The sequence below is a fragment of the Prionailurus bengalensis genome, chromosome A1 (assembly GCF_016509475.1).
Source record: "Prionailurus bengalensis isolate Pbe53 chromosome A1, Fcat_Pben_1.1_paternal_pri, whole genome shotgun sequence".
NCBI classification, from domain to species: Eukaryota; Metazoa; Chordata; class Mammalia; order Carnivora; family Felidae; genus Prionailurus; species Prionailurus bengalensis.
The window spans coordinates 152083538-152097057 of record NC_057343.1 but is presented as its reverse complement, the minus strand read 5'-3'; the positions used below and the strand labels follow the sequence as shown (position 1 = coordinate 152097057).

The 13520-nt window shown below is 38.5% G+C and overlaps 1 protein-coding gene across 31 annotated transcripts in view; it reads left to right on the top strand.

The window, feature by feature from the left end:
• The window catches only part of MEF2C (myocyte enhancer factor 2C), a 173117-nt gene that overhangs the window by 119699 nt on the left and 39898 nt on the right, over positions 1 to 13520 (top strand). For 22 of the 31 annotated variants that reach the window (XM_043593273.1, XM_043593272.1, XM_043593334.1 and 19 more), the window contains one exon: positions 11067 to 11210. The exons of 4 other annotated variants lie outside the window; for them this stretch is intronic. In XM_043593273.1, the coding sequence (XP_043449208.1) occupies positions 11067 to 11210 (144 nt within the window). Of the gene's footprint in view, positions 1 to 11066; positions 11211 to 11269; positions 11408 to 13520 lie in introns of all 31 variants that reach the window. 5 more of the 31 variants (XM_043593356.1, XM_043593317.1, XM_043593305.1 and 2 more) reach the window with 1 other exon arrangement.

The following is a 13520-nucleotide window of genomic DNA, read 5'->3' as shown; positions in this document are numbered from 1 at the left end:
GGGATCTTATAATCTAGAAAATGAGACAAAAAACAAGAATGCAGAGAGCAACATTATGAAATGTGAATTACAAAGCTCTGGAGAAACACCAAAGAGTGACACATTAATTCTCTTAACTCTGTAGTCCACAGGATTCTTTCCTTTTATAATTTAACTTTATGTGTGAGGCTGGGAGAAGTGGCATTAAAGAGAGTGGGTGGTGGAGGCAAAAACTGCCTATACTCTGAGCACAAGTCCAGCAGCTGCTGTCTGTGGCTTTTCAGCCTCCATTGTGATTCCTTCTTAAATAAGAATCTCTGTCACTGCAGCCTTGTTTTTTTTTATGCTTTACTTTATATTTGAAAGACAAGACAGAAAGAGACAGCATGAGTGCGGGGAGCAGAGGGAGAGGAAGACACAGAATCCAAAGCAGGCTCCAGGCTCTGAGCTGCAGCACAGAGCCCAACTCAAGGCTTGAACTCACAAGCTGTGAGATCATGACCCGAGCCGAAGTTATACACTTAACCAACTGCGCCACCCAGGTGCCCCTCTTTTACTCTTTTATTAGCAACAGCAGTTTTGGTTGGGTGTCATCCATGGGTGGGACACAGCTTTCAAGTTGCTGTAGATAAAAAGGAAAAAGACAGTGTTTCTGCTCTTGTGGAGATTTATTCTAAAGCACCGAGGCTCTCCCTTCATCTGGCAGCCACAATAGCTGTGATGTACATATTGTTCTCACACAATCCCTTCAGTGCTCTGGGGCCCTGATCCCTCATGGTCACACGTCAGAGCAGTATGGGCATCGAGCAGTGTGTGCTAACACAGTTGTGGATGTCACTCTCTCGGATGGCTCATCCTTCAGAATTAGCTTGTAGGCTAGTTTTCTCAGGGCATACTCACAGGGTGTGCTAGCTGGGAAGGCAAAGGCTAAGAGGCCCTTTCCCATCATTACTATCCAATCATTCTAGAATAACCAAAATCAAAACTTTTCCATCTGAAAGTGTCTATATAGAATGGCGTATAGCCACTCATTGGTGAGCCGGCTGGTTTATCAGGAGAGAGATAAATCAGTTAGAAAAAAAATTGTTTGAATGTCTGGTACTATGGGGAAGGAGTTGAAGATTCCATAAATAAAATCTGTGTTCACAATCTAGAATTGGTCCCTAAAAATCTCTCTACCATTTAATAAACAGAGGGATAGAACAGAACTTGGGGAAGTATTTTCAGTCATATCCCAGGCTGAAATCTATTATTGGTGCATATAAGACCTGGAAACTACAACAGCAGGAGTGAATGGCAAACAGGAGTTTCCCCCATCAGTCCAAGGGCCAGCCCAAGAGAGAAGTGGACCAGGGTCAAGCCCACTGGAACTCTTTACTCTCTTCAGCCTGGCAGAGGCCTAGGGTAGGAGATTGGTGTTAGGAAAAGAAGCAATTTAACCTTCATCTGGAAGTTCCTCGCTATCTCAGAAATGAGGATTTGGGTATCTCAAGTACAGTTCTCAGGTGTGATCAAAACTGTCATGACACAAGTCAGTCAGTTGTGAACCTCACATCTTCTTCTGTGTTCCCTTATTGAACACAGTCTGCTTTTCACATAATCTAGTGGTAAACTGCAGATCCCAACTAACAGATTCTTCAAATCACATCAAAGGTAATGCCCTTTCTCCTAAAGGAGAACCTAGAAATAGAGAAGACAATCCCCAAAAGCACCTCTTGCAGTACTTTCTCAATATGTTATGTCTTCCTGGTGGTGACTGAGAGTACCGGGAGCTGGAAAGGAACAGCCCGTCCTACACAGAACTCTGAGCAATCGTAAACACACACACACACAAACATGACCATTTGCACCCCCTATATAATAGTCTCTGTGTCACCTCCACTGTTTCCACTGCCAAAAGGATATTCTATTGCCACAATCATGAAGTGATTTTAGAACTTGCTTTAACTTACCAGAACTTGTGTTCTGTGCATTTTTCACTTAATGTTATTAAAACAAATAAATAACCCTGCCATCTTAGGAGACTACCCAACTCATTTCAGCAAGTCTGACAGTGTTAGAAAGTATGACTGTCAGGCTTGTTTGCTTGTTCATTTAAGTGGTAAACAGTTACAAGAACATTTACTGAGCCCACATGTATTACTCCAGCCCTCTAGCAGGAACCAGAGATACCCAACTCTTACAGAACTCACTACCTAGTGGTGAAGCAGACATGTCAGTAGATAACATGAGAAGGGGGTCCCCAAGTGCCTAGACAGAGCTTCACGGGGCAAGTGATGGCATTAGGTAACAGGTGGCCTAGGATGACTAAGGTTCGTATATCAGAGAGCAGAAGTAAACATACTCTAGACAGGAATGAATGACATATCAAAACAGTGTTATTACAAGACCTACCTGACTTGGGAAATGGTAGGAAGTTCCCCATTGATGAAACCCAGAGTGCTAAGGGAGAAGAGAAGGAATGAGGCTGGAGAAGAAGGGGAGGACTTGCTGTGAAAACTAGTGGTTGTGGCCATTGGGAGCCGCCATGGTTTATAAGGAAAACACTGCTACGATTACATTTGCATTGCAGGAGACCCTGCCAAAAGTAGGATGAAGGATTGACTGGAAACTGGGATCAGAGGACAGACTGAGGATGGGAGACCAAACAGAAAAAATAGTAATTGTTGAGTCAAGAGATGGTGGAGTCAAGGGTGACTTCTGGATTTCCGGCTTGGATAACTAGGTTGTGAGGTTTTCCAGGAAAAGAAAGATGGGAGGGGAATGGATGAAGGGATAGGTTATACTCAACAACATAAGTGGGGAAATAAATGAGAAGAAGAGATCGTGGGAATCCTGTAGAAATGAGGAAGTATGGTGACTGAAAATGGCAGTCCTGAGCTGATGATAAATATAGGCAGTGGGGGCTACTCCCACATCATGACTAATCATGCACTGACCCAACTTGAATAAAAAGGCATTTACAGCTAGATAAGAGCCAACTTGGAAACAAAAATAATGATTTAACTTATGTATATACATATACATCTTCTTTTGTTAAAATAAGTCATTAATGGTTTTTAAAAGATGCTTCAACGTGTTATTTTTAAAGAATCAGTGCTCCCAATATTCTTCCTTTTTTGTCCCCGTAACCTATTTGCAAGTAAAATGCCATAGTTGAAAAAGGTTAGTAGGTGAAGTTACGTTTATATTTTAGACTTTCAAAAATCCTCCTTCCCAATCTTTGTTAATTTACTCCTCTCCTCTCTTTCCCAACCTTTGTTTAATTTGTTAGTTCTGTCCTATCTTTTCCTTCCTTATTTAAGAAGTCAGTAACATCATTCATTCTTCAAACCCACTTCCAATTTAATCCTTCATATGCCAGCCCTTTATTTTTTTTATCCCATCTTTTATTTTTTTAGCTTGCTTTTAGAAAGACGATTAAGATTAACTGCATATTTTAGCATGCATTTCAATCATTATATATTAAATGTTCCCTGCTTAGTACTTTACTTCAGATCTCTCTTGGATTCAGAATATCAAGGAGCATTTCATAGCTAAGTGTGCCAAACTTCTCCATCTCAATCCTTTTCCCGTCCAGCCTCATGATGCATGCCTTGTCCAGGTTCCAGAAGAGGTGTGGTGGAAGAATTCCTAACAAAAACATCAACCCACTGACCTATCCTGAGGCAGCCTGAATCATCTGATTGGCCCTAAAATCACCCTGATTTTCCATGAATCCTCCAGGCTAAGGTTGGCCCAGAATAAGACCAATGTCAAAGCCCGGGAGAATAGTGGAGCAGTAGACCAACATCCAAAAATGGGGGAAAAAGATGAACTTTGCCCAAGAATTTTAAAACATGCTTATTTCAAATTTATAGGATCTGATTCACATTCACAAAAGTTTCCCCATGCTCTTCACTGTAAGGTTTCTGTTTTTGTTTTTCTACCCTTACACATTCTGCCTAGAATACCACTCCCTTTTTTTCTTCCATGCTGAATTCTGTGCCCTCTCTTCTGCTACTCGTTTCAAGGGCTGAGATTATATGATTATGGCTTTTTTACCTTAAAGCTTTCGTGAATGCATAGTTCTTTCTGACACTCTGTAGTCAGACCAGTACTCTAATTTTTAAGTGTTTAATGATATAAATCTCCTGAGTTATAATCAGCTTCATACTGCATTGTTTTCTCACTTAAAAATGATACTTTTCAGGTGGTGTGTGGGTGGTTAAGCATCTGACTGCAACTCAGGTCATGATCTCACGGTTTGTGGGTTTGAGCCCCAGGTCCGGCTCTGTGCTGACAGTTCAGAGCCTGGAGGCTGCTTCAGATTCTGTGTCTCCCTCTCTCTGCTCCTCCGCTGCTCACACTCTGTGTCTCTCTCTCAAAAGTAAATAAACATTAAAAAAAATTTACAAAAGTGATACATTTCAAAACGTAGTCGATTTATAATAGTTACTTTAAAAGAGCAAAATAATAATGGAGTTTTAACATAATGTGAAATAGTAATATAAAATGGTGAAAAAGAAATGACAATTGAAAAAATACACACTGAGACTCCTCTGCCTCTAGGATCTGAGCATTCTTTCCTGTTGTGTTCGTCCATCCATTCAGTCTCTCATTAATGCTGCAAACATTTATTAAGCTTCTCCCATGTGCCAGGCCTGTGCTAAGTCCTGGTGATACAAAATGACTCGTAAACAATCCCTAAGCTCCAGGAGTTCACTTATGGAAAGAAAACCATGTAAACAGAAATTCTTAATCATATCTTCAGGAATGCATCTTTGTATCCAGAAGACCTCACGTAACACCGGACACATAGTAGCACTTAGTAAATATATATCAAGAGGTCTGGATCCAACTGCCATTTCTGCCTCCGGCCAGACAGACAGCTTTGGTCCAGTCTTGAAATATCTGCATACACTAACATTAAAGTGGAAATGTGTGTTCTGTTCATTCAACAAGCATTTCTTAAGCATCTACAAATGTGTCAGTCTCTGTTCTATATTGAAACTCCAAAAGTGAAGAAAGGAAGGCACTTTGTTAATTGCTTCATGAGCTAGCAAGGGAGACAAAACATAAGTAATAATATGCGATAAAGGCTCTAATAGGAAAATGTATACAATGAGTGAGTACATGAATGAGGGAGAAATCAATTCAGCTCTGGTGATCAGAGAAGTCTACAAAGAGGAGCTAATGTGTTACCTCTGCCTTGAAGGAGGACTGTCCAAATCCAAGGAACAATAGTGGTGGGCTCATTCCAGAAGCCCAGCTTGAGCAAGGACACGCGATGTGAAAGACCAATTGATTAGGCACCATTAATTCTCCCCCTGGAAGACATGAGGAGGATCCTTGGTGATCTAGTCCAGTATTAGAGTACCAGTAGTTCTAGGAACTATCACCATCTGATTGTTTTTATGAAACAATCTGTGGTTATTAAAAGGCATGGGTGGGTGTTTATGTTGTATACATTAAAAGTCTTCAAATCTTTAATTAGTCCCTTTTATTTCTATTATTTAAAGATGAAGAATTGTTCAGTGAAAAAAATTTCACGTCCAATATTACGATTATCTTTCCAGGAAAGGAATAAAACGAAGCAATGAAAATCTCCAGCGCTTCCCAGCCTTTCCTCAGTAGGAGTTAATATCTAGTTAGAATGAGCATTAATTACCTAGAGGAAATATACTGTTAAGGTTTATATTTTCAATTTTTTATTAATATTTTCACCACTAATGAATAAGTTGGGATAAATTTTAGTTTTTTATAGTCTGTACTAGATATGATTTGCTTGTCTAATTAAAGTCTACCTAGTGATTGTAGTAACTTTGCAGTATTTTAATGTGTCTTTTCATTTCTATATTAAGAACAAAGAAGAACTACGGAACAGGAAAGATAGTGCAGACAATGCTTACAGTTTTGGTAATTAAAACCTATGGAGAAATTTCTTTCTACCTGATCTTTCCCCTAAGTAATCTGTGCTAGAAATCACACACACACACACACACACACACACACACAGAGCACATATTATAGGACAGTTCAAAAATTTTTAATTTAAATTTGTGCTGCCTGCTTCTCTAAAACATCAGTGCACCAAACAGTATCTGTGTGTAATAATATTGCTGACGGTATTTTAAGTGAAGGAAGTCCTTGCACACAGATCGCCCTGATGGCCACTCCCCACGGGGCTCAGGGCTGCTGGGACTAACAAGGCACTTGGGAGCAGCACACAGCTGTGGGAGGGTGTTTACAAAATACCCTCAGAAACTTCACTTACAGGCAGTGTCCACTTCAGCTGCACCTCCTTTTCCTATATCGATTTAGTACTTTCTACAGATTATTCTGCTTGCTAAGAGCGGATGCTTATTTTCATAAAGCTATGAAAGACACGCGCGAAAATGATTTAGAATGAAAGAAAAGGAAACTACCTTTTCTAAGTTGATGCCTTTTTTTTTTTTCTTGGCTTTTGTGTGAACATGACATTCATGCAACTAGCAGAGATAATTCCTGACACATCAACCCTCTGAAGGAAGGGTATTGCTAGCTGTACAAGAAAGGTTGATTATTTGGCTTTTAAGAAAATTAATGAGTATTTTGGGGCTTTTAGCAAAAGGATTTGAAATTGCTGCTGTAGAGCGGGTAGGTACAAAGAAAGGAAGATGATGAAGATATGTATTCTTGAGGACTAATACTGCAGGCATGGAAAGAAGTTGAACGATTGGAAGCTTTAATCTGTGATGGTGGCTCTAAAAGAAACTTAATTTTATGTAGATAGCAAAAATATAAAATATATAGCTTCAAAAAAAAGAAAAGAAAAGAAAATATATAGCTTCATTTAATTGAAAAAGACCAATAACTTAGTTATTTCTTTATTACTAACAAGAAATAATTATAAAAAGGGAAATCAGTTTTAACCATTGTATACAGAAGGGATTTGATAACATAATGCCTAAGATGAGAAATGAGAGCTCCATGTGGCATTCTTTTTCATTTATATTCCTTTCAGTAACGAAATGGAATCTGTTCCCTACATCTATTTCATTAGAATTTTTGAAGCACCTGTCACCTATCATCATCAGTTTATATGTATTTCAAGTTGTCTTGATGAACAAATGTACTAATGCAGGGTCCATATGTCCACATGTCTGGGAGGGGAGATTCCACGTGGTTTTTGGATTACCTGTCTGGACTCCTTTTCCCGTTTATTGTTTGGAGTATGTCACCTTCTGTCAATCTAATTACTTCTCTAAGAAACGGCTGTTCTCAGCTCACTGCATGACAATCTCTGCCTTGTGAAAACATCCCAGAAGCCTCTGCAGTCAATTGATCTACCCCAAAAGTGTCACTCTCACATGGAAAGTTGAATTCAGTATACAGACTCACTCAAGATTTACAGAGTTCTCTGAGGGAAGATTTTCTTTAGATACGTAGCCAGAGAAGCTGGTTTCAGTAGATCTCTTGCCTTCTCTTGACATACAGAATAAATCTTTTCAAAACGTAGTCAGCTGAGAGACACAATATATACAGCCAAGACTTCTAGCCCCTGTAATAATAATGATGATGATGGTGATGATGATTTAAGTGCCTACATTACCTGACCAATAACATTTGTAAAAGATCAGGGAAGCTTTCAAAGACCAGAGGCAGAGATTTTGATTTTTCCAAAAAAAAAAAAAAAGGCCTGAAGAATAATGCTTATTTACCCAGTTAGCAGTCCCTTTAGTTTATACTGACTGTTTATTACTGTGATAAAGACAGACTTGGCTGAATCTAACAGTAATTCTTTTGCCATCCCCAAACAGCTATAGATTTTTAATATAATAAAGATAAGACTGCCCATATAGTTCCACATTCACATGATAGTATTTAAGTTTGTGCCATCGCATCCATTTTCAGAGCTTTGTAATTCTACCATAATCATCTGTTCTTGGCAGAAATGTGGTCTACAAGCTCTCAGTTGAGGATAATATTTTTGAACAATTTTTTCAGTGTTCTAGTTATGTGATTATGGGAACTTGGAACTCAGTATTAATTTGCTCTTGGATTTTGTATTTCTATATCTCAGAATGCCCCCCTTTTTAAATAATGCAATTTAACTTGAAATAAGACTGCAATACACCTTTCGCTCTTAGAGATATTTCATTACTTAAATACTGGTGATATTCAATGAAAGATAATGTAATTAGATGCAAAAAGAATTTATTAAGAGAAAAGGAGCTGCTGTTACCCTTCCCCCTCACCGTTGTTTCCTTTGTGACTTCATGGCACTAGCTTTGTTTGCTTAACAGTTTATGTAATTCTTTAGGTACAAAATGAGCTCTTGATCTAATTGATTTTTTAATCCAAAAAACTGATAAGTGCTTTATTGAGTAATAAGCATTCCCACTCTAAAATTTGACATCTAAGAAATACCAATATTTTAGCAATATTCTCATTCTTAAAGTTTTCCCACAGCCTAATTTTTAAATTTTTCTGCCTAATTTATTTCAGCGTTCACTCTACTGCTATAGTCACATATGAGTGGGAGACATCTATTCCACATCCCTCACTTTACGAGTGTGGGAAAGGCTGGGCAGGGGAAGGTGGCCCCACGTCGCTCACGGCAGGAGGCTGAAAGGCCAGTCATGCTTGGCCATGCTGGTTTGAGACCCGGCATGAGGTTTCCCTAAACTCTACATGAAGCACTTGTGAGAGATAATGAGTTAACATTTGTGGAGATCTTTCAATGAACTGTAATTGATGTTTGAATTTTTATAAACTGAAGGCAGTATCTCCCCTCAAAAGCTTCATAAGAATATTTAGCACACATGTATGTGCCAGATGGATAGTAATGACAGTTGATAGGCCTCTCCTAGCCCTTGCGTTCTGTTGTCAAAAATCTGCACATCAAAACAACTATAATTTTTACAATAAGATTTATTGGGTAATTTTTTAGGGTGCACATTGAAGAATCTACTGTCTAGATAAGACTATAAATTAATGTTCTATAAGATAAGATTTTAAACTGAAGGTTTATATAAGAATATTCCTATTATGCCTTATAGAAATATAGGCAGATTTTGAAAATTCTCAGATAATATTTTCTTGACCTGACATCTTTCCCTACAAAGGTGAATTTTTATGAAAAATATGTGGAGTATGATGCAAGGCACTGCAAAATTATTCTTAAAAGCTCAAGGATATATGGAGATCAAAGCAGAAACATCATAATATAACAAATAGTTATCACCCAGAAGAATATGCTTGTGGTTGAGATAATGCTAACAAAACAGCCTAAAACAGGAAATTAAGTTAGTGAATAAAACTATTATTGTAATGTATTGTGACATTCTTTGTAATATTATTTTAAGAACTCTCCAGAGGTATTTATTCTGGATAAAAATGATGGCTATAGATCTGTGGTAGGGGGACAGGTGGCCCCACCAATTATAAATTCCCAAAGATTATAAATGTATATATATATTATCATCTTGTGTCAAAATACTCATTTTAATATTCAAACATTATACCACATAATAAGCTGTAACCATATGTTTATTTGTTATATTATACCACAATAACATTAATAAATATTTACAGAGCTGCAGTGTCTCATAGATGTATTTGAAATTGTAGCTCTCTTAGTTTGATTTTAAGTGAAACTCTTTAGTGCCTCAGAAAAAAACTAATTTTAAGTGTTACATTTGTTACACATTGATAAGAGCCAAGGAGTTTAAATTGTTAAGACTGACACTCCCTTTATAACTCATGTTGTTTTATTTATTTTCCCCAATTGCATGAATTAAAGATGGAGTGTTATCTCAGCTTTGAATTCCTTAGCTTGATGTCACAGCTTTTGCTTTATTTGTATGTGAATTCTGTCTTTAATAAAGATGAGCTCCGCTGAACTTTCCATTAATGAGAGACACTTACGTACCCAACTCTTTAAAAACGATTTTGGTAGTACCAGGAAAATTCAGAAATGTTGCCAGTCTATTAATAATTGACACGACACGGCATGCTGTGTGATTAATCAGAAGTTTTATGATCTCTAAAAACATAACATTTTCTTTGTAAATCAGATGATGTACAATTAACTTGACAACCATCAGTTAAAAGGAAAGAGAGAGAGAGAGGGAGAGGGAGAGAGAGAGGGAAAGTAAAACTCAGGACTCCTGACTCATACTTTTTCCATGTTTCATACGTATTTATCCTTCTGTGACAGCTGAGACTAGACCAGACCTACATTCAGGAGACAGGAGGTTCAGGATAAGGCACCGACTTTTCACTTTCATGTGTCAGGAGACAGTCTCAGGGTGACCTTACTCAGCTGGAACCAGGAAGAACTTTTGCTAGTTTGATAGTTGTTGACTTAGGTACCTACTTTCAGCATTCCCTGGCTTCCTTATCCAGCTGATGGTAAGCTAAGCTCAGGTGTTGTGACTTTTCTTTCAGCCTATGTTTAGGCAGGTAACTTCTCAGCATTACCACTCTCAATACATATTTTCACAAGTATAGAACTCTAAACAAACTACACAGAGGTAAATCTCCTTACGATCACAGCGTCTGAACGTTCTCACTGGGTACTTTGTGAGAATATGAGCTGGGTTCTCTTACGGCATTTTGCTGTCAAGTGCATATCCTAAGGGGGTGGCAGGACACCATGAGTACCAACAATTATGCTAAACCCGAACTAGAGCTCTGTTTCTGACATTTCTGCTTTTGTTGTGATCACAGATTCTGAAATCATTGTGTAATGCCCTAATTTCTAGTTTTCCTGTGGGAAGATAGTGTTGCAATTTGCCACCTTACTCGTATTCTTCTGTAATTGTCTCTCACTGGATGTTTGAAGCATGTATGAATTCTGTACCATGAAATTTCAGCCTTCATGCCATCTTTGTTTATTGACTGAATTTGGTTGTAAGCGGAATATTGCCCTTTTATTTTTCTGTAACTAGCAATGGGTGCACTTTTGAAATCACTCATGGGTTCTCTCTATGGTTTCTTTAATGTAAAAAAGTGTATGTAATAAAAACCCGAAATACTGGACAGCTTGAACTTCTATAACACCCCTGAATGTCTCTTACAGCCTCTGTCTAGGTTTGAACTTTCCAAATTATGTATTTCAGACGTTGAGAAAGAAGGGCCTTAATGGCTGTGACAGCCCAGATCCCGATGCAGACGATTCAGTAGGTCACAGCCCTGAGTCTGAGGACAAGTACAGGAAAATTAACGAAGATATTGATCTAATGATCAGCAGGCAAAGATTGTGTGTAAGTACTCGGAACACCCTTCATTTTTTTTACTCTTGATATTTCTCTGAACCTGGCAGGCCTTGAACAAGAAAGAGAACAAAGGCTGTGAAAGCCCCGATCCCGACTCCTCTTATGCACTCACCCCACGCACTGAAGAAAAATACAAAAAAATTAATGAAGAATTTGATAATATGATCAAGAGTCATAAAATTCCTGTAAGTACCAAAGGTAGATGGCTGGTCTGCTGATAACCGCTGCAGTAACATACCTTAACCCTTTCAGTGATGACTTTCTGTAAGAAGCATTGGAAAGTCAAACCAATAAAATAGCCATCTCACCCCACAGGGCAGTGCATTTAGAAAGCAAACCCCGAGGGATGCTGAAATTATGTAATCTAAAAGAGTTGCCATCCAGAAGTTCATTCAGAGGTAGAATATTTACAGGAAGAAGAGAAAGAACTATGCAACATGCCCTGAATTTACACAATCTTTTAAACACACAGCTCACACAAATCACAGTGCACTAGTAAAACTCTGGAATGTCCTTCTGAACAAGCTTGAAGATTTACTATAGAACATACGTATATTTATACTGAGACCGGATACACGATGGGAGCCACAGTTCTCTCATGTAAACTGGCCATCAGCCCCCCAAAGAAAAGCTTGGTTCCAAATAAAGCTTCTTCAGCCCCTCTCCCTAAACATGAGATTCAGCAACAGCACTGAAGGGTTAAAGCTAATGCTCGCTGCAGGGAAACAGACTGCATGAAAACCTAATGGTAAGATTTCAACATGTTTGTGTGCTGGGGTGATTTTAAAGCTTTATCAGAATATTCGCTTTGCCTACACCAACATTTTCCATGCTTTAACATTTGGCTAAATTTTGTCTTAACCAAGTCAAAAAATTTCTAACAATCAATCATATGCCTTGCCAGATATTTAAGAGAAATAACTCTGCATGTATTATTTTGTTTGCCCACAGAATGAGGGGAAACGTACATACCTTTTATTATATTCTGTCATCAATCAAATGATGTTAATTTTATGACATAAAAGTGATGAAACTCAGAGGCTCACATGCTTTCTGAATAACCAATGTTAGTGTCTGAAACCCTCATTTTATACAAGCTCTTCAGTGGGTAATTAATTCCTTTCTCAAAAAAAGAACATTTTTTGTAAGTTAGCAAGATACCCTAAACTTGAGGGTTGGGAAAGATTCGGCAGTTGAAAATATGCCTCAGCAATTATAAGTGCAGATATTTGGGGACAAGAGCTCTAGGCTAAGTCCACAACTACACTTACAGGATAAATTAATGCCTTACACATAGTAGGTGTACAACCAACCTGTGTTGAATTAAAAGGAACACTTTAAATGTTATTTATAAAATGTGTGAATATTAAACTTTCTATCTTCATCAGTATGTCTGCTTCTTTTGTTAAGTGAAATAATGTCAGCGGAAGAGATTTTGTTGAATCATTATTAATACATTGTATCATGAAAGAAAGCTTAAGTGCCTTAAATTCTTAAAGGTTTCATAAAACCGAGTACTGTATACAACACACCCACAGTGGGCACTTTATTCAAAAATAACGTATTTCCCATCAGATGCAGTCATGCATACCTGTTATACCCAGAATTCTTACGTGATAAAATACCCATTGAGATTTTATTTTGCCCAGAAGAAGGAAGGAAGCAGTTCCCTTGAGCCAATTTTTTTAATGTTTACTTATTTACTTTTGAGAGAGAGCACAAGCGAGGGAGGGACAGAGAGTGAGAGTGAGTGAGAGAGAGAGAGAGAGAGAGAGAGAGAGACCTAGAATCTGAAGCAGGCTCCAGGTTCCCAGCGGCCAGCTCCGTGCCTGACATGGGGCTCAAACCCATGAACCGTGAGATCATGACCTGAGCCAAAGTCGGACACTCAACTGACTGAGCCACCCAGGTGCCCCTCCGTTGGGCCAATTTTTAGTTCTTACAGGCTGAGTTTCTCCAGCTATACAATACACTGTTTAGAGCTGCCAGGCACAAAGGTTTGTGAATATAAGATTGTCGGTGTCTGCGACAGGAGGAATCCCCTGCACAGCTAGGAAAGAGCAGTAGTATGTGTATTACAGCGGATCTCTCTCCCTGGATCAGTCTCCCTGGCCATGTTCTTAAATGAGTATGAGGCTTTAACCCCCAAAGCTCTGGGAGAATGCCCATATTTGCACACTGGATCCTTTTTCCCAAGCTTTAGGAGTAAGAGGTGTGATGCATACCTCAGCTCCCTTGCAGTATTTCATCCCGTCCTGTAAAGAGTTCAAAATCAGGATACATGATTTCTTAAGAGGT